A 20663-nucleotide genomic window follows, 5' to 3' on the forward strand; every position below is an offset into this window, starting at 1 on the left:
CTGAGGTGTCCTTTACTTCCAATTAGGTGGTCAATTTTAGAATAAACATGATGTGGTGCTAAGAAGAATATATGTTCTGTTGATTTGGGGTGGAGAGTTCTGTCCTTTCTCCATTTCTTGTTTTTGTCAGGTTTGTCAAAGATCAGATGGTTATAGGTGTGCTCTCTTATTCTTGATTTCTCTATTCTCTTCCATTGGTCTTATGTGTCTGTTCTAGTACCAGTGCCATGCTGTTTTGGTTCTTGTAACCTTTACTGTAGTATACTGTAGCCTGTATTGTGGTATAGTTTGAGGTCGAGTAGCATGATGCCTCCAGCTTTGTTCTTTTTGCTTAGGATTGTCTTGGCTATTTGGGCTCTTTTTTATTTCCATACAAATTTTAAAGTATTTTTTTTCTAATTCTGTGAAAAATGTCAGTGGTAGTTTAATGAGAATAGCATTGGATCTATAAATTACTTTGGGCAATATGGCCATTTTATTGATACTCATTCTTCCCATTCATGAACATGGAATGTTATTCCATTTGTTTGTGTCCTCTGATTTCTTTGAGCAGTGGTTTGCAGTTGTCCTTGCAGAGGTCCTTCACATCCCTTATTAGCTGTATTACTAGGTGTTTTATTTTTTGTAGCAACTGTGAATAGGAGTTAAATTATGATTTGGCTCTGTGCTTACCTGTTGTTGTTGTTGTTCTATAGTAATGTTAATGATTTTTGCACATTGATTTTATATCCCGAGACTTTGCTGAAGTTGCTTATCAGCTTAAGAAGCTTTTGGGCTGAGATGATGGGGTTTTTAGATACAGGATCATGTCATCTGCAAACAAAGATAATTTGACTTCCTGTCTCCCTGTTTGAATACCCTTTATTTCTTTCTCTTGCATGATTTCCCTGGCCAGAATTTCCAATACTATGTTGAGTAGGAGTGGTGAGAGAGGGCATCTTTATCTTGTGCTGGGTTTTAAAGGGAATGCTTCCAGCTTTTGCCCATTCAGTGTGATACTGGCTGTGAGTCTGTCATATATGGCTCTTATTATTTTGAGGTATGTTCCTTCAATACCTAGTTTATTGAGAGTTTTTAACATGAAGGGATGTTGAATTTTATTGAAGGCCCTTTCTGCATCTATTGAGATAATCATGTGGTTTTTGCCTCTAGTTTCGTTTACGTGATGAATCGCATTTATTGTTTTGTGTATTTTGAACCAGCCTTGCATCCTGGAGATGAAGGCAACTTGATCGTGGTGGATAAACTTTTTGATGTGCTCCTGGATTCAGTTTGTCAGTATTTTATTGAGTTTTTTTTGGCATCGGTGCTCATCAAGGATATTGGCCTAAAGTTTTTTTTTGTTGTTGTATCTCTGCCAGGTTCTGGTATCAAGATGATGCTTGCCTCATAGAATGAGTTAGGGAGGAATCCCTCCTTTTCAATATTTTGGAATAGTTTCAGTAGAAATGGTACCAACTCTTCTTTGTACCTCTGGTAGAATTCTGCTGTGAATCTATCTGGTCCTGGGCTTTTGTTGCTGTTGTTGTTAGCAGGCTGTTTATTACTGCCTCAATTTCAGAACTTGTTGTTGGTCTATTCAGGGATTCAGTTTCTTCCTGGTTCATTCTTTGGAGGGTGTATATGTCCAGGAATGTATCCATTTCTTCTAGATTTTCTACTTTACTTGCATAGAGGCGTTTATAGTATTCTCTGATGGTTGTTTACATTTCTGTGGAGTCAGTGGTGATATCTCCCTTATCATTTCTGTTTGTGTTTATTTGATTCTTCTCTCTTTTCTTCATTAGTCTAGCTAACAGTCTATCTATTTTGTTAATTTTTTCAAAAAACCACCTCTCAGACTCATTGATTTTTTTTGAAGAATTTTTTTGTGTGTGTGTCTCTGTCTCCTTCAGTTCAGTTCTGATCTTGGTTATTTCTTGTCTTCTACTAGCTTTGGGGTTTGTTTGCTCTTGGTTTCTAGTTCTTTTAATTGTGATGTTAGGTTGTTAATGAAATCTGTCTAGCTTTTTGATGTGGGTATTTAGTGTTATAAATTTCCCTCTTAACACTACTTTAGCTGTGTTCCAGAGATTCTGGTATGTTGCCTCTTTGTTCTCATTAGTTTCAAAAAGCTTCTTGATTTCTGCCTTAATTTTATTTACCCATGAGTCATTTAGGAGCAGATTGTTCCATTTCCATGTAGTTGTGTGGTTTTGAGTGAATTTCTTAATTTTGAATTGTAGTTTGATTGTGCTGTGGTCTGAGAGAGTTATGATTTCAGCTCTTTTGCATTTGCTGAGAAGTGTTTTACTTCTGATTATGTAATCAGTTTTAGAGTAGTTGCTGTGTGACAATGAGAAAAGTGTATATTCTTTTGCTTTTGGGTGGTTAATTATGTATTCATCTATCAGGTCTGCTTGATTTAATCCAGAGCTGAGTTCAGATGCTGAATATCTTTGTAATTTTCTCTCTCAGTGATCTGTCTAATATTATCATTGGGGTGTTAAACTCTCCTACTATTATTGTGTGGGAGTCTGAGTCTCTTTGTAAGTTTCTAAGAACTTGCTTTATGAATCTGGTTGTTCCTGTATTGGGTGCATATATATTTAGGATAGTTAGCTCTTTTTGAATTAAACCCTTTACTATTAGATAATGCTCTTCTTTGTCTTTTTTGATCTTTGTTGGTTTAAAGTCTTTTTTGCCAGAAAGTAGGATTGCAGCCCCTGTTTTTTCCTATTTTCAATTTGCTTGGTAAATTTTGTTCCATCTTTTTATTATGAGCCTATGTGTATCTTTGCACGTGAAATGGGTCTCTTGAAGACAGCATACCAGTGGGTCTTGGCTCTTTATCCAGCTTGACATTCTGTGTCTTTTAATTGGGGTGTTTAGCCCGTTTACATTTAAGGTGAGTATTTTTATGTGTGAATTTGATCCTGTCATCAAAATAACTAGATGCTAGCTGGTTATTTTGCAGACTTGTTTGTGTGGTTGCCTCATAGTGTCATTGGCCTGTGTACTTCAGTGTGTTTTTGTAGCGACTGGTAGTTGTTTTTCCTTTCCATATTTAGTGCTTCCTTCAGAAGCTCTTGCAGGGCAGGCCTGCAAGAATTCCCTCAGCATTTGCTTGTCTGAAAAGGATCTTATTTCTTCTTCACTTAAGAAGCTTAGTTTGGTTGGTATGAAATTCTGGATTGGAGATTCTTTTTTTAAGAATGTTGAATATTGGCCCCATCTTTTCTGGCTTTTAGGTTTTCTGTTGAGGGGTCTGCTGTTAGACTGATGGATTTCCCTTTGTGGATGACCTGGCCTTTCTCTCTGGCTACCCCTACCATTTTTTCTTTCATTTCAACCTTGGAGAATCGGATGATTATGTGTCTTGGGGTTGATCTTCTTTTGGAGCATCTTACTGGAGTTCTCTGCATTTCCCGAATTTGATTTTGGCCTGCCTTGCTAGGTTGGAGAAGTTCTTCTGGATATATCCTGATGTTTGTTTTCTAACTTGGTTCTGTTCTCCCTGTCTCTTTTCAGGTACCTCAATCAGTCATAAGTTTGGTCTCTTTACATAATCCCATATTTCTTGGAGGTTTTGTTCATTGCTTTTCCTTTTTTTTTTCCCTCTATTCTTATCTACCAGTCTTATTTCAGAAAGGTAGTCTTCAAGTTCTGAGATTCTTTCCTCTGCTTGGTCTGTTCTGCTGTTGATACTTGTGACTGCATTGTGAAGTTATCATATTGTGTTTTTCAGCTCCATTAGGTCAGTTATGTTCCTCTCTAGACTGACTGACCTGGCTATCAACTCCTATACCATTTTCTCATGATTCTTAGTTTTTTTGCATTGGATTAGAACATGCCCCTTTAGCTCACCAAAGTTCATTATTCTGACCTTCTGAAGTCTACTTCTGTCAATTCAGCCACCTCAGCCTTTGCCCTGTTCTGTGCCCTTGCAGGGGAGGTGATGTGGTCATTTGGAGGAGAAGAGGCACTCTGGCTTTTTGAGTTTTCAGCATTTTTGCATTTATTCTTTCTCATCTCTGTGGGTTTATCTACCTTCAGTCTTTGAGATTGCTGACCTTTGAATGGAATTTTTGTGGGGTCTTTTTGGTCGATGTTGTTGTTTTCTGTTTGTTTTTCTTTCAACAGGCCACTCTTCCATAGAGCTGATACAGGGGGTCTGCTGCAGACTCTGGTTGCCCTGGTTTTTCTCATAGCTGGAAATATCACCAGTGGAGGCTATGAAATAGCAAAGATGGCAGTCTGCTTCTTCCTCTGGAAGCTCTATCCCAGCGGGGCACTGACCTGTTAATGGCCCAAATGTTCCTGTAGGAGGTATCTGAACGCCCCTGTTGGGAGGTCTCACCCAGTCAGGAGGAATGAGATCTGGGATCTGGGACATGCTTAAGGAAGCAGTCTGGCTGCTTTTTGGTACAGCAGGTGTGCTGCATTGCGGGGGACCCTTCCTCCTCTGCACCTTTTGGACTCCCAAAGCTGGCAGGCTGGAATGGCTGAGTTGACTGAACCACAGAGATGGCTCCTTCCAGGAGCTCCATCTTAGGGAGAGATCAGAGCTCTGTCTGTATAACCCTGGCTGGAGTGACTGAAGCCCCTCTAGGGAGGTCCTGCCCAGGGAGGAGGAATGGATCAGGGTCTTGCTTGTAGAAGCAATCTGGCCACAATGTAGCAAAGCAGCTGTGCTGCACTGGGGACCCTTCCTCATCTGGACCATTTGGACTCCAAAGCTGGCAGACTGGAACAGCTGAGTCAGTCAAACCACAGAGATGGTGGCTGCCCCTTCCCCTGGGAGCTCCTTCCCAGGGAGATATTAGAGTTTGCCCATATAACCCTGGCTAGAGTGGCTGAAGCCACCCCACAGGGAGGCCCTGCCCAGTGAGGAGGAATGCATTGGGGTTCCACTTAAAGAAGCAGTCAGACCTAACTCTGATAGTGACAAAAGTTTTAGAGTAGTGTTCTTTCAGATAGATCACTAAAAACACGTGACAAAAGAAAAATTGGTAAGTTTAGAATTCATCAAATATTAAGACTGTTGTATTTCAGAGGATGCCATCAAGAAAATGAAGAGACAACCCATGGATTGGGAGGGAATTATTAGCAACTTTTCTTGTTCTGTACAGAGATTTGTCTTTTTTCTAAGCATTCCCTACTGTTTGATTAGATTTAGATTAATTCAGTCCTTCTAATTAATGGCCACTTGTTAATGTGTTTCACTGCCTTTGAAAGATTTTTAAAAATCTCTTCTGCTCTTTTTTGTCCTCGTACTGTCACACTAGAGTAGTTTTATGAGAAAGAAGTAAAACTTGTGTGTTCGTTATTCAATGTTTAATCCCTCATGAATGTCTCCTTTTGGTAATTATAATCATTATCATGATTATAATGGATAATCATTATCCCCTCTAATATTGCTTCTCTTTCATCATTTCTGTTTTTCCTTTTAGAATTTCTATTAAATGTATGTTGCAGCTTTCAATTCATGTCAATTTCTGTATTTCTTACCTTTCACGTTTACTATGCCTTTTTTGTTTGTTTTTGTTTTTTTGAAACGAAATCTTGCTCTGTGGCCTGGGCAGGAGTGCAGTTTCATGATCCCGGCTCACTGCAGCCTCCACCTCACGGGTTCAAGCAGTTCTCCTGCCTTAGCCTCTCGAGTAGCTGGGATTACAGGCGTGCACCACCACATCCAGCTAATTTTTGTATTTTTAATGGAGATGGGGTTTCACCATGTTGGCCAGGCTAGTCTCAAACTCCTGACCTCAAGTGATCCACCTGCCTCAGCCTCCCAAAGTGCTGGGATTACAGGTGTGAGCCACCACACCCAGCCCATGTTTACTGTGTCTTTATCTCTGTTACCTTCTTAGTGATTTCCCTAATTTTTGTTAGTATCTTTTAATTCAGTTATGTTTGGTCTAGCTTGCTGTGTTTCTTTTTTTCAGTGTTTAATTTGATGATACCTCTCAGAATCTGCTGTTGTTTCATAGCCTCCTTTCCTGTTTTATTCTATCCCTCCTTTATATCTTTCAGCACATTTAATATACTTTAAATTCCTTTTTAGACTGTGTTATATCCTTTCTACTTCCTTAGCTGTAAATACTCCTGTTTCTTGGGTTTGTTGGTTGTCTTAGCATCAGATATATGTGCTTTGTAATTTTTTGTTTGTGAGTTCAAATTGTCTTATGTTAAGCAGATTTGTTTGTTTTCTTTCCTTCTTACCATGCTCTTTCTGCCCTGTAAGTTAGTTTTGAAATTTCCTCAACCTTACTTTTTGAAATCCTCAGCTCTGAAGGTTTTATAGTAGGGTCTTTCAGAGAAATTACCTTCAGTCCTTGAGCCCAAGATATGGTAGTCTGCTTGTTGGTTGCACAGATATTTCTAATTCTTCCCTTCATTGCAGACAAAGTTTTTTTTTTTTTATTTGAAACTTAAAAACTCTAAACTTATAAATAGAACTTTTTCAGCCTCTGTTCCTGTCTAGAAAACCTAGTCCCCTGGTTTCAAGTAGTGCATCTGACTGTTCACTGCCTCCTCACATATGAGGTGTTTTGGGTTTCATTTTCCCCAGTGTTGAAATTTTGACCCTGGTTTCTGTTTTCACTCTCAGCCCTTCACGTGCCCCCTTGCTTGAGCCACACTTAATTACTAGGAGTTCATCACCTGCTTTTAGAAAGGGTTGAATATCCCTCTTGACTTGTCCCTTAATTACTGTATTGATCTGTATAAAGTAAACTTTCCCCATTTCTAGCTCATCATTTATAGATATAAGAACCATCTTACTTGTAATCATTGAAACATACTTTAAATTACAAAAAGTCCACTTCTAATTTAACAATTTCCCCTTTACCCATTCTCAAAATGTACAGAGGTGCAGTGGCGAATGGGGATGGGGAGTGTTTGTCTCTCTCTCTCTCTCTTTTTTTTTTTTTTTTTTTTTTCTTTTTGATACAGGGTCTCACTCCTGTTGCCCAGGCTAGAGTGTAGTGGCACAATCTCGGCTCACTGCAGCCTCCACCTCCCGAGCTCAGGTGATTCTCCCATCTCAGCCTCCTGAGTAGCTGGGACTACAGGCATGTGCCACCATGCCCAGCTAAGTTTTTGTTTTCAGTAGAGATGGCATTTTGCCTTGTTGCCTAGGCTGGTCTCAAACTCCTGGACTCAAGCAATCCTCCCACCTCGGCCTTCCAAAGTGCCTGGATTACAGGCATGAACCACTGTGCCTGGCCTGTTTGTTCTTTTAGTCTTTACTTTCTCCCCTTATTCTTGTGGTGCTCACATTGAGGGATGAAGAAGAAAGAAGAGGAAAGGGGGCGAAGACTTACTTGGTTGGTTCTTTGGTAATCCAGTGATGGCATATGTGCAAATGCTTGCTCTTCCGTGCTTCTCATTAGTGTGTTTTCTCAGAGGCCATCATAGAACCAGTCACTTCCCCAACATAGGCAATATACTTCATATTTCACCTCTTCCGACACCCTTCTTCACTCCCCTCATTTCTGGCTCAGCTTCTGCCCACAAGTATCCTTTTACTATTTAGATCATCTGACCTTGGTACCTTTTGGAGTTTCATTGATTGGGCTTAAAGTTGGACTTAACACTTGGCCCAGGGGAAGTACATGCATTCTTTTATTTCTCTCAAATTTTTATTTTGGAAAACTTCAGACCTGCAAAAAAGTTGAATGAATGGTGGGTGAATAACCATATGCCCTTCCTGTAGATTCACCAACTTAATATTTTACCATATTTGCTCGCATTTGTTTCATTTTCTTGGCTGGCTAATGAGAATCCTAATGCAGGCATGACATTTCTTCATTCCTATGTACTTTTGCATGGATCTCCAAAAATCAAAGATACGTTTATGTTATACTCTGAAAATTTAACTTTGGTATAATACTGTTATCTTATATACAGTACCTATTAAGATTTTCCCAAACGTTTCAATACCTTTTATAGCTGTTTTTCCTCCCGACCCAGCATATAATAAATATTTCAGTTGATTTTTCATGTTTCTTTAATCATGAGCAGTTCCGCCAGCCTATCTTTTTTTTTTTTTTTTTTTTTAACCTTTCACAACATTTGACTTTTTTTAAAGGAGTGTACACCAGTTCTTTTGTAGAATGCCTCTCAACTTAGATTTGTGTGATTATTTTTTCATGACGAGATTGAGGTTAAACCTTTTTACTAATGTTTTGTTAAGGTGATATTCACCAGAGTTCTCTGTGAAGGTACTTTTTCCTGTATAATCTGTGGAGTGTCATTTTAAGACCGAATGGATTTCTTATTCCCTAACAGTCTTTTACCCTGTAGTTTTAGCATTCATCAATACTTTTTGCCTGTATCCATTATTAACTTGATATTTGTAATATGGTGATGTTCTAATTCTGTCATTTCTTCTATAGATAGAAGTCGGTTTTCTTCTATAAAGAGCAACTTTCCTCTTTTCTCCCACCTTCAAAAGAAATAATTTGTTGTCAGCATAGACTCATGGATTTTTTCAGTGTGTTGTTATCTATTTCTGTAATTACACATTTTGATGTGCAACTTGTTCCAAACTCGTCCTCTAGGGAGTCTATACATTCTTGCCCTGCCAAACAGTGGAAACGCAGCTTGTCCAACTGCTGGCCTTTTCCCTCCATTGGTAAGGTTGGCTCCAGTCAACTTACTGAGTTTGGACCTCTCATTGCTAAGGGAGGCACTTAACTCATGGGAAATATATTTACATATGCTCCCAAATGTGCAGATTCATATGTTGAATTTTCCTAAGAGCACTCCTTCTGCCACACACACCTGACATACGCCTGGTAGTTTCTGCTCCTCAGTAATCTCCCACCACAGAGTAAGATGCCTTTCTCCGCTTTCACAAGTTCTTTTAGAGCTTCCATTTACCCGATGTGATTTTACAATGCCCCATTCTCCTGGGGAAGGAAGGAGAAAAGTCACAGTTCTTTTTAGTCCTTTGAGTTCCCTCACAGAATGTCTTTTTGGGATTTTTTTGTCTTTTCTTTCTTTTATGGCCTGATGTGCTCTAAGGCTCTCTTTTAGTCCTGTGCAGATCTTTAGAATATGAGATGTATTGGTTTGCTGGGACTGCTGTTACAAGATACCACAAACTGAACTTTGCCTCAGTAAGATGCTAGAAGTCCAAGAGCAAGGCGTTGCTAGGGTTGCTTCCTTTGAGGACTCTGAGAAAGACTATTCTGTGCCTCTGTCCTCGTTTCTGGTGGTTTGCTGGCTGTCTTTGGTGTTTCTTGGTTTGTAGATGCATCACCCTGATCTCTGCCTTTGTCTTCACATGGCATTCTCCCTGTGTGTATCTGTGTCCAAATTTCCCCATTTTATAAGGATATCAGTCATAGCTGATTAGCTGCCTACCCTACTGGAGTATCATCTCATGCCAACTTAACTATAACTTAATATAGTAAGTAATATATATGCTGTATTAACTTATATATCTACAGAGAGTTCCTCGTATGCTTTGGATAACTAGCCCCTTATCAGATACATGATTTGCAAAAATTTCCCCCCAATTTGTGGCGTTTCATTTTCATAATGGTTCTTTGACACTGAAACATTTTTAGTTGTGATGAAGTTCATCTTAAGTTTTTCTTTTATGGATACTTTTAGTGTCATATCTAAGAATACTCCACCCAAAGTCGCAAAGATTTTTTTCTTCTATATTTTGTTCTAAAGTTTTATAGTTTTTGCTCTTAACACTTAGGTCGCTTATCCATTTTAATTTTTGTGTACAGTGTGAGGTAGGGCCTAAATTAATATGTTTGCATATGGATATCTGGTTGTCCTAGTACCATTTGTTTAAAAGTCTGTCTTTTCCCCTGATTTATGTTGTCAAAAAGCCTTATGTTGTCACAAGTTCCTTATATTCCATAATATAGACTCTCAATTTTGTTGATTTACATGCCTGTCTTTGTGCCAGTATCAGCCTGTCTTGATTACTGTGGCTTTCTAGTAAGTTTTCAAATTCAATAGTGTACATTCATTTTTGAAATTGTTTTGGCTATTCTAGCTGCTTTGGCTTTCATAAATCTTAGAATTGGCTGGTCAATTCTACAAAAAAAAGTCCTGCTGGGATTTTGATAGTGAATACATTGAATTTACGCATCAGTTTGGGGAGAAGCCATCTTGAATATTAAGTGTTCCAATCTGTGAACATTAAAAGTCTTTATTTAGATCTCCTTTATAAATGATTTTCAGTGTACAAGTCATACATATCCTTTATTAAATTTATTCCTAAGTTTCTATCCCTTTTGATGTTACTGTGAATGAAATTGTCTTCATAACTTCCGTTTCCTATTACTCATTGTTCATGTATAGATATACAATTGAGTTTTCTTATATTGATCTTGTATTCTGCAACTTTGTGGAACTTATTTATTTAGGTTATTTATTTAACCTTACTTATTTAGGTTATTTTTCTCCCTTAGGTTTTCAGGTGGGAGGGCAAACCAGTCCCTATCACTCCATTTTGGCTGGGAGAAGACGTCTACTCAAAGGGTTGTGAGAGATGAATGAAACCAATTGAGATAAAAACTTTTCCATGAATCTGTTTTCAACAAAGACCTTGTTAGTATAGTCCCTCAGTATCCATGGAGGATAGATTCCAGGACCTCCCTGAGATACCAAAATCCACAGACGCCCAAGTGCCTTATATGAAATGGTGCCGTGTTTGCATGTAACCTACATGCATCTTCCCATAAACTTTAAATCATCTCTAGATTACGTAGAAAACCTAATGCGATATAAATGCTATGTAAATAAACTGTATTGTTTGATTCATGGTTGCTTGAATTCACAGATGTGGTGGAAGTTGCAGATACAGGGGGTGAGCAGTGTTTTAATTTTTTCATGTTAAATGTCTTGGTCTAAGTAAATTTTCTATTTCCATTGCAGCATTCCTCCGAATATTGATTTGCTGAATAGCCCAGACTTATTGGAAACAACGATTGGTGATGTAATTGGGGCATCCGACACTATGGAAACATCCCAAGCACTGAATGACATTAATGTAGCCACCAGGCTTCCTGGATTAGGGGAACCTGAAGTTGAATATGAGAGTAAGTAAATGTTCCATAATACATCAGTCATACCTTTTTGTGTTCCTTTGATATATTTAAATTAGCTTCTCTAATAATATTTTTTATACTAGTTCAACTTTTAAATTTAATCCAGAAGAGTTATGCCCTCTTGCCTTTTTGACTAAAGGGAACACTGAAATGTTTAAGATAACATAATTGAGGTCATCAAACGTGTGTGTCATTTATAAGACATTAAACATTTAAGAGTCTTCATTTGCTTTTTTCTAGAGTGGAAACGTTTTCTAGGGCATAGGATTGAATGAATGTTTGAACATCCCATTAGCTCTTAGAAAGTATTTTGTCATTAATGAGGTTTATTATTGCCTAGGCCCACAAAAAGAAATAACACAGAAAGAATGGTGCTTTAAAACTCACACACACACACATACACACACACACATTTTTGAAGGTTAAAAGGAGACAGTAAATCTCTCATTGAAAATGTCTATATATTTGTGAGTTTAGTTTTATATGAAAGCATAACTTGTTTATAAACAGCAGTTTCCTGTTGAATCTCACTGTAATGCATGTTCATTTTAAAGCAGCTTGTATTTATTTGACTCTTGACAATTTGATTTCTATTGGAGGCTAAAATTAGCCACTACAGTGTTAAACAACTCAGAAAATTGCCCTACGTATGCTGTTGTCTCTGAGACTGTAGAATACAGCAGTAACATTTAGTAATTTAGAAATAAATGTTAGTGAAAAGTCACACAGTGCTTCTGGTTAATAGAACATGTTAAAGTATTACTAATAAGTGGTGCTAAAAATTTGTATGTTTCCTAAGAAATCACTACAAATACTCTGGTACATCATGGTTTTTTACTGACATCTAACATGTTTAAATTTTGCTTGTTAGTCTCAGGTCAGAGAAATAATAATTTAACTTATTACATTGGTAATTTCAAAGTAATTTGATTTTTTAAGGTAGTAGTCTGTTATTAGATTAAGAAAATATCCCCCATTACTATTTCTCACGTACTTTCTCTGTAGTAATTTATTTTGAATAGTCCAGTTTTGACAGCCTTTCCCTGGACTCCACTTCTTGTTAGCAACGCTTGCTCTTATTCTCACTTATATGTGGGAGCTACACAGGGACATAAAGATGGGAACAGTAGACACTGGGGATTCCTAAAGGAGGGATGGAGTGTGAAAGGGCTGAAAAACTTCCTATTGGGTGCTGTGCTCACTATCTGGGAGATGAGATCAGTAGAAGCCCAAACCATGGCACCACATAATATACCCTTGTAACAAACCTGTACATGTACTCCCTGAATCAAAAATTAAAATTAGGCTGGATGTGGTGGCCCGCGCCTGCAGTCCCAGCTACTCGGGAGGCTGAGGCATGAGAATCGCTTGAACCTGGGAGGCAGAGGTTGCAGTGAGCTGAGATTATGCCGCTGAGCTCCAGCCTGGACCACAGAGCAAGACCGTCTCAAAAGAAAAAAGAAAAAAAAAAGAAAAGAAAAAATTAAGTTAAATTAAAATTAAAAAAAGAAATTTGCTTTTTGTTTCTAGAAAGAATTGAGACATAGCATAGCAAAGCCAGCAGGATTTAGATTCAGCCAGAACCATGACTATCTTAATGCAGAGTATTTCCAGGGTTAAAAATAAAAATAGTCTCCTTTAAAGAGATGGCAGTATTGATTTTATTTACATTCCATTTGATATCCATTACACGAATTCACAAAGTTTAATTTTTCCAGTGCTGTAATAGTGTTGTTTTAGTATCACTTATTGAGTACATACTTTTTGCAAAATATGTTAGCTTAGAATTTACATGGTAAAATGAACTAGGGATGCTTAGAAAAGATCAAATGAAATATAACTCTCTTTGATGAAACAAACTCATATTGGTGAATTTAAGTTCATCAATCTTGATATCCAATTGTGTATTTTATTTTGGTTGTAATGTCAAAATCCTGATTCACATAGGTAAATAGTTACAAATTGTAACTAAAATAGCTTGTGCTGCATGGCAGGATGTTCCTCGGACAAAAAAAATGTAGCAGAAAAAGGTTTATTTTAACAACAAAAAGAGTATTCAGGATGGAGTAATTTGAAGCATAAGAAAACCAGGAGATGGCAATTAAGTAAATAGATAGGGAAGAACCGGTGTTGAATTACTGGTTCTCAGCCTTGGTTGTACTTAAAATCACCTGGAGAGTTTTAAAAACTACCAGTTCCAGAATCCTACCTCAAAAGCTTTTGTTATGATTATTCTTGGGTGAGTCCTGGGAATGAGTGTTTCTTGAAAGCTCTCCAGCTGATTCTTAATGTGTAGCCAGGGCCTCCACTCAGTTAACTGGTGGCCACTTTTAGAAGATCCCTTTGACCCAGAGGATATGATTTCAAAGTTTTCTCTTCTTTTCTTCTGATTATATAGAAATTATTAGGGATTCAACATTTTTTGTCAAGTGACAGTGTAAAATTTTATGCTCACATCAAATTAATCTGCAAAATAAGATTATTTCAGGTTAATTTTAAGTCTTCATTTAAAGATGAATTGTGTTTAATGTATTATCTTTTCAGTGGTTAGAGGACTTTGTAATGTATTTTGCCACTAGGAAGAACATTATGAAGACAATATGCTTGTCTTGCGTCACACCTGATGGTACCAACATATAATATGTTGATTTAGTGAATGAATAAATATATATTCTTCACAGTTTGTTCCACGTAAATTTAGTTTTAGGCAGTCAGGGCCAATGAACAAAGATGGCGAAGTGTTGAGGTTATACATGAGCCTGGGTTGTGGTTATGAACGAAAAGGATCATGTCACAAGTGTTGTGTGCCTTTTGAGTCTCTTGGCTAGGTAAACCTTCTTAACCACACATGCTATTGAGATTTCACATCTACTTGCTTTTTAGGAATGCTGCAGATTTAGGGTGGTGTTTCTACTTAGGATTAACTCTTACTCAGATTAATGGACAGGTAGCTGGTTATGGAAAGAAAATATATTATTTTGTGTTTATCTGGATTATTACTTTTAATTGATAATTGATGTTGAGAAACCGAAACAAAACAAAACCATACCCTCACACAGCTAGCTGTGACAGCCTGGCAGACTGAGGGATTATTTTGCCTTTTTTTTTTTTTCCAGCATTAAAAGACGCCTCAGAGAAGCTCAAACAGCTTGAGATGGAGAACAGTCCTTTGCTGTCCCCTCGATCCAACATCGATGTTAACATAAACAGCCAGGTATTCAGATTTCCCCTGCGTATACCTGTTACACATCTCCAGAGCTCCCACAAATCTTTTCTTTCCAAAGATAGTACTTTTTTCTTTAACTGGGAAATCTGTCTGTGCTGATTTCTTATAAACCTGTTTTCCCATTTTAAAAGGATGAAATCTGTAGATGTTCAGGAGGGAAGGGGGAAACTTGCACAGCAAGATGAATTGTAAGGTGATTGCATGATTTAAAAAAAAAAACCACAGTCAAGATGACTGTTAAACCTTTTATTTTGATGCACCCAGTCTAGTTGAAGGACTTGCTGAAGCCTTTGGAAATTACAGAAGGATTTGTTTTAAAGAGGGCTCCTCTGTGGTATAAACAAGAAAGAGAATAGAATTTCCGATGCTTTAACTTCATCTATCATTCCTTTCTCTCCCCTGTCCCCTTTAAATATTTTTTGTTGTGGGGTGGGGAATACATACCAATTATACCAATCAAGCTTCAATTTATAGTTTGACTATGATTTTCTTATTTCTATGTTAAATAACTTATAGGAAGAGCTAAAATAAATAGAATGAGATGGAAATTTTATAATTAATCATATCAGCTACCAGATGGCCCCACTAAATGGAAGAGTTGATTTTAGGTAATGATCTAGAAATGCCCTTTTTTTTTCTCTACATATAGACAACTGATAACATGGCCAAGATGAATTTTGTTTTTGTTTTAAAGAGGAAAGGAGAATGGCTAACTCACAGTGTTCTTCCATCTTTGGATAACTAACTGGAATTTCTTTTATTATTATTATACTTTAAGTTCTATGGTACATGTGTACAACGTGCAGATTTGTTACATATGTATACATGTGCCATATTGGTGTGCTGCACCCATCAACTTGTCATTTAGATCAGGTATAACTCCAATGCCACCCCTCCCCCCTCCCCACAATAGGCCCCGGTGTGTGATGTTCCCCTTCCCGTGTCCAAGTGATCTCATTGTTCAATTCCCACCTATGAGTGAGAACATGCAGTGTTTGGCTTTCTGTTGTTGCGATAGTTTGCTGAGAATGATGGTTTCCAGCCGCATCCATGTCCCTACAAAAGACACGAACTCATCCTTCTTTATGGCTGCATGGTATTCCATGGTGTATATGTGCCACATTTTCTTAATCCAGTCTGTCACTGATGGACATTTGGGTTGATTCCAAGTCTTTGCTATTGTGAATAGTGCCGCAGTAAACATAGGTGTGCATGTGTCTTTATAGCAGCATGATTTATAATCCTTTGGGTATATACCCAGTAATGGGATGGCTGGGTCATATGGTACTTCTAGTTCTAGATCCTTGAGGAATCGCCATACTGTTTTCCACAATGGTTGAACTAGTTTACAATCCCACTAACAGTGTAAAAGTGTTCCTGTTTCTCCACATCCTCTCCAGCACCTGTTGTTTCCTGACTTTTTAATGATTGCCATTCTAACTGGTGTGAGATGGTATCTTACTGTGGTTTTGATTTGCATTTATCTGATGGCCAGTGATGATGAGCATTTTTTCATGTGTCTGTTGGCTGTATGAATGTCTTCTTTTGAGAAATATCTGTTCATATTCTTTGCCCACTTTTTGATGGGGTTGTTTTTTTCTTGTAAATTTGTTTGAGTTCTTTGTAGGTTCTGGATATTAGCCCTTTGTCAGATGAGCAGATTGCAAAAATGTTCTCCCATTCTGTAGGTTGCGTGTTCACTCTGATAGTAGTTTCTTTTGCTGTGCAGAAGCTCTTTAGTTTAATGAGATCCCATTTGTCAATTTTGGCTTTTGTTGCCATTGCTTTTGGTGTTTTAAACATGAAGTCCTTGCCCATGCCTATGTCCTGAATGGCATTACCTAGGTTTTCTTCTAGGGTTTTTATGGTATTAGGTCTAACATTTAAGTCTCTAATTCATCTTGAATTAATTTTCGTATAAGGAGTAAGGAAAGGATCCAGTTTCAGCTTTCTACTTATGACTAGCCAGTTTTCCCAGCACCATTTATTAAATAGGGAATCCTTTCCCCATTTCTTGTTTTTATCAGGGTTGTCAAAGATCAGATGGCTGTAGATGTGTGGTATTATTTCTGAGGCCTCTGTTCTGTTCCATTGGTCTATATCTCTGTTTTGGTACCAGTACCATGCTGTTTTGGTTACTGTAGCCTTGTAGTATAGTTTGAAGTCAGGTAGTGTGATGCCTCCAGCTTTGTTCTTTTGACTTAGGATTGTCTTAGCAATGCAGGCTCTTTTTTGGTTCCATATGAACTTTAAAGCAGTTTTTTCCAATTCTGTGAAGAAAGTCATTGGTACCTTGATGGGGATGGCATCGAATCTAAATTACCTTGGGCAGTATGGCCATTTTCACAATATTAATTCTTCCTATCCATGAGCATGAAATGTTCTTCCATTTGTTTGTGTCCCCTTTTATTTCACTGAGCAGTGGTTTGTAGTTCTCCTTGAAGAGGTCCTTTACATCCCTTGTAAGTTGGATTCCTAGGTGTTTTATTCTCTTTGAAGCTATTGTGAATGGGAGTTCACTCATGATGTGGCTCTGTGTTTGTCTGTTATTGGTGTGTAAGAATGCTAGTGATTTTTGCACATTGATTTTGTATCCTGAGACTTTGCTGAAGTTGCTTATCAGCTTAAGGAGACTTTGGGCTGAGATGATGGGGTTTTCTAAATATACAATCATGTCATCTGCAAACAGGGACAATTTGACTTCTTCTTTTCCTAATTGAATACCCTTTATTTCTTTCTCTTGCCTGATTGCCCTGGACAGAACTTCCAACACTATGTTGAATAGGAGTGGTGAGAGATGGCATCCCTGTCTTGTGCCAGTTTTCAAAGGGAATGCTTCCAGTTTTTGCCCATTCAGTATGATATTGGCTGTGGGTTTGTCATAAATAGCTCTTATTATTTTGAGATATGTTCCATCAGTACCGAATTTATTGAGAGTTTTTAGCATGAAGCGCTGTTGAATTTTGTCGAAGGCCTTTTCTGCATCTATTGAGATAATTATGTGGTTTTTGTCTTTAGTTCTGTTTATATGCTGGATTACGTTTATTGATTTGTGTATGTTGAACCAGCCTTGCATCCCAGGGATGAAGCCCACTTGATCATGGTGGATAAGCTTTTTGATGTGCTGCTGGATTCGGTTTGCCAGTATTTTATTGAGGATTTTTGCATCGATGTTCATCAGGAATATTTGTCTAAAATTTTCTTTTTTTGTGGTGTCTCTGCCAGGCTTTGGTATCAGGATGATGTTGGCCTCATAAAATGAGTTAGGGAGGATTCCCTCTTTTTCTATTGATTGGAATAGTTTCAGAAGGAATGGTAGCAGCTCCTCCTTGTACCTCTGGTAGAATTCGGCTGTGAATCCATCTGGTCCTGGACTTTTTTTTTGGTTGGTAGGCTATTAATTATTGCCTCAGTTTCAGAGCCTGCTATTGTTCTATTCAGGGATTCAACTTCTTCCTGGTTTAGTCTTGAGAGAATGTAAGTGTCCAGGAAATTATCCATTTCTTCTAGGTTTTCTAGTTCATTTGCGTAGAAGTGTTTATAGTATTCTCTGATGGTAGTTTGTATTTCTGTGGGGTCGGTGGTGATATCCCCTTTATCATTTTTTATTGCATCTATTTGATTCCTCTCTCTTTTCTTCTTTATTTGTCTTGCTAGCAGTCTATCAATTTTGTTGATCTTTTCAAAAAACCAGCTCCTGGATTCATTGATTTTTTGGAGGTTTTTTTGTGTCTCTATCTCCTTCAGTTCTGCTCTGATCTTAGTTATTTCTTGCCTTCTGCTAGCTTTTGAATGTGTTTGCTCTTGCTTCTCTAGTTCTTTTAATTGTGATGTTAGGGTGTCAATTTTAGATCTTTCCAGCTTTCTCTAAATTTCCCTCTACACACTGCTTTAAATGTGTCCCAGAGATTCTGGTATGTTGTATTTTTGTTCTCATTGGTTTCAAAGAATATCTTTATTTCTACCTTCTTTTCGTTATGTACCCAGTAGTCATTCAGGAGCAGGTTGTTCAGTTTCCATGTATTTGAGTGGTTTTGATTGAGTTTCTTAGTCCTGAATTCTAGTTTGATTGCACTGTGGTCTGAGAGACAGTTTGTTATGATTTCTGTTCTTTTACATTTTCTGAGGAGTGCTTTACTTCCAACTATGTGGTCAATTTTGGAATAAATGCAATGTGGTGCTGAGAATATATATTCTGTTGATTTGGGGTGGAGAGTTCTGTAGACATCTATTAGGTCCGCTTGGTGCAGAGTTGAGTTCAATTCCTGGATATCCTTGTTAACTTTCTGTCTCATTGATCTGTCTAATGTTGAAGTGGGGTGTTAAAGTCTCCCATTATTATTGTATGGGAGTCTAAGTCTCTTTGTACGTCTCTAAGGACTTGCTTTATGAATCTGGGTGCTCCTTATTGGGTGCATATATAATTAGGATAGTTAGCTCTTCCTGATGAATTGATCCCTTTACCATTATGTAATGGCCTTCTTTGTCTCCTTTGATCTTTGATGGTTTAAAGTCTGTTTTATCAGAGACTAGGATTGCAACCCCTGCTTTTTTTTTGTTTTCCATTTGCTTGATAGATCTTCCTCCATCCCTTTATTTTGAGCCTATGTGTGTCTCTGCATGTGAGATGGGTCTCCTGAATACAGCAAACTGATGGGTCTTGACTCTTTATCCAATTTGCCAGTCTGTGTCTTTTAATTGGAGCATTTAGTCCATTTACATTTAAGGTTAATATTCTTATGTGTGAACATGATCCTGTCATTATGATATTAGCTGGTTATTTTGCTCGTTAGTTGATGCAGTTTCTTCCTAGCCTCGATGGTCTTTACATTTTGGCATGTTTTTGCAATGGCTGGTACTGGTTGTTCCTTTCCACGTTTAGTGCTTCCTTCAGGATCTCTTGTAGGGCAGGCCTGATGGTGACAAAATCTCTAAGCATTTGCATTCCTGTAAAGGATTTTATTTCTCCTTCACTTATGAAACTTAGTTTGGCTGGATATGAAATTCTGGGTTTAAAATTATTTTCTTTAAGAATGTTGAATATTGGCCCTCACTCTCTTCTGGGCTTGTAGAGTTTCTGCTGAGAGATCTGCTGTTAGTCTGATGGGCTTCCCTTTGTGTGTAACCCGACCTATCTCTCTGGCTGCCCTTAACATTTTTTCCTTCCTTTCATCTTTGGTGAATCTGACAATTATGTGTCTTGGAGTTGCTCTTCTCGAGGAGTATCTTTGTGGCGTTCTCTGTATTTCCTGAATTGGAATGTTGGTCTGCCTTACTAGGTTGGGGAAGTTCTCCTGGATGATATCCTGCAGAGGGTTTTCCAACTTGGTTCCATTTTCCCCCTCAGTTTCAGGCACACCAATCAGACGTAGATTTGATCTTTTCACATAATCCCATATTTCTTGGAAGCTTTGTTCATTTCTTTTTCCTCTTTTTTCTCTAGACTTCTCTTCTCGCTTCATTTCGTTCGATCTTCAGTCATTGATACTCTTTCTTCCAGTTGATTGAGTTGGTTACTGAAGCTTGTGCATTTGTCACGTAATTCTTGTGTCATGGTTTTTATCTCTATCAGTTTGTTTATGGCCTTCTCTGCATTGATTATTCTAGTTATCTATTCTTCCATTGTTTTTTCAAGATTTTTAGTTTCTTTGCGCCGGGTACGTAGTTCCTCCTTTAGCTCTGAGAAGTTTGATCGACCGAAGCCGCCTTCTCTCAACTCATCAAAGTCATTCTTTGTCCAGCTTTGATCTGTTGCTAGCGAGGAGCTGCGTTCCTTTGGAGGGGGAGATGCGCTCTTATTTTTTGAATTCTAGCTTTTCTGCCCTGCTTTTTCCCCATCTGTGTGGTTTTATCTGCCTTTGGTCTTTGATGATGGTGACATACTGATGGGGTTTTGGTGTGGGTGTCCTTTCTGTTTGTTAGTTTTCCTTCTAACAGTCAGGACCCTCAGCTGCAGGTCTGTTGAGTTTGCTTGAGGTCCACTCCAGACCCTGTTTGCCTGGGTATCAGCAGCGGAGGCTGCAGAAGGTAGAATATTGCTGAACAGCGAATGTTGCTGTCTGATCTTGCTCTGGAAACTTCGTTTCAGAGATGTGCCCAGCTGTGTGAGGTGTGAGGTGTTGGTCTGCACCTAGTGGGGTATGTCTCCCAGTTAGGTTACTTAAGGGTCAGGGATGCACTTGAGCATGCAGTCTGTCCATTCTCAGATCTCAACCTCCATGCTGGGAGACCCACTGCTCTCTTCAAAGCTGTCAGACAGGATCATTTACCACTAACTGGCATTTCTTTAGAGACCAGTATAGAGTAGAAAGTGATTTTCTTCTGTCTTGCACTGTCATTATTAAAACCGTCTTTCTGGATCCAAGCCCTTTCTT

At 38.2% G+C, this 20663-nt stretch overlaps 1 protein-coding gene across 3 annotated transcripts in view; it reads left to right on the forward strand.

The window, feature by feature from the left end:
* The window catches only part of EPB41L5 (erythrocyte membrane protein band 4.1 like 5), a 169135-nt gene that overhangs the window by 101078 nt on the left and 47394 nt on the right, over positions 1-20663 (forward strand). For all 3 annotated transcript variants that reach the window (XM_050752704.1, XM_050752705.1, XM_050752707.1), the window contains exons 17-18: positions 10891-11054; positions 14180-14277. In XM_050752704.1, the coding sequence (XP_050608661.1) occupies positions 10891-11054; positions 14180-14277 (262 nt within the window). The remainder of the gene's footprint in view (positions 1-10890; positions 11055-14179; positions 14278-20663) is intronic.

This window comes from Macaca thibetana, chromosome 12 (genome assembly GCF_024542745.1).
Source record: "Macaca thibetana thibetana isolate TM-01 chromosome 12, ASM2454274v1, whole genome shotgun sequence".
Classification (NCBI taxonomy): Eukaryota; Metazoa; Chordata; class Mammalia; order Primates; family Cercopithecidae; genus Macaca; species Macaca thibetana.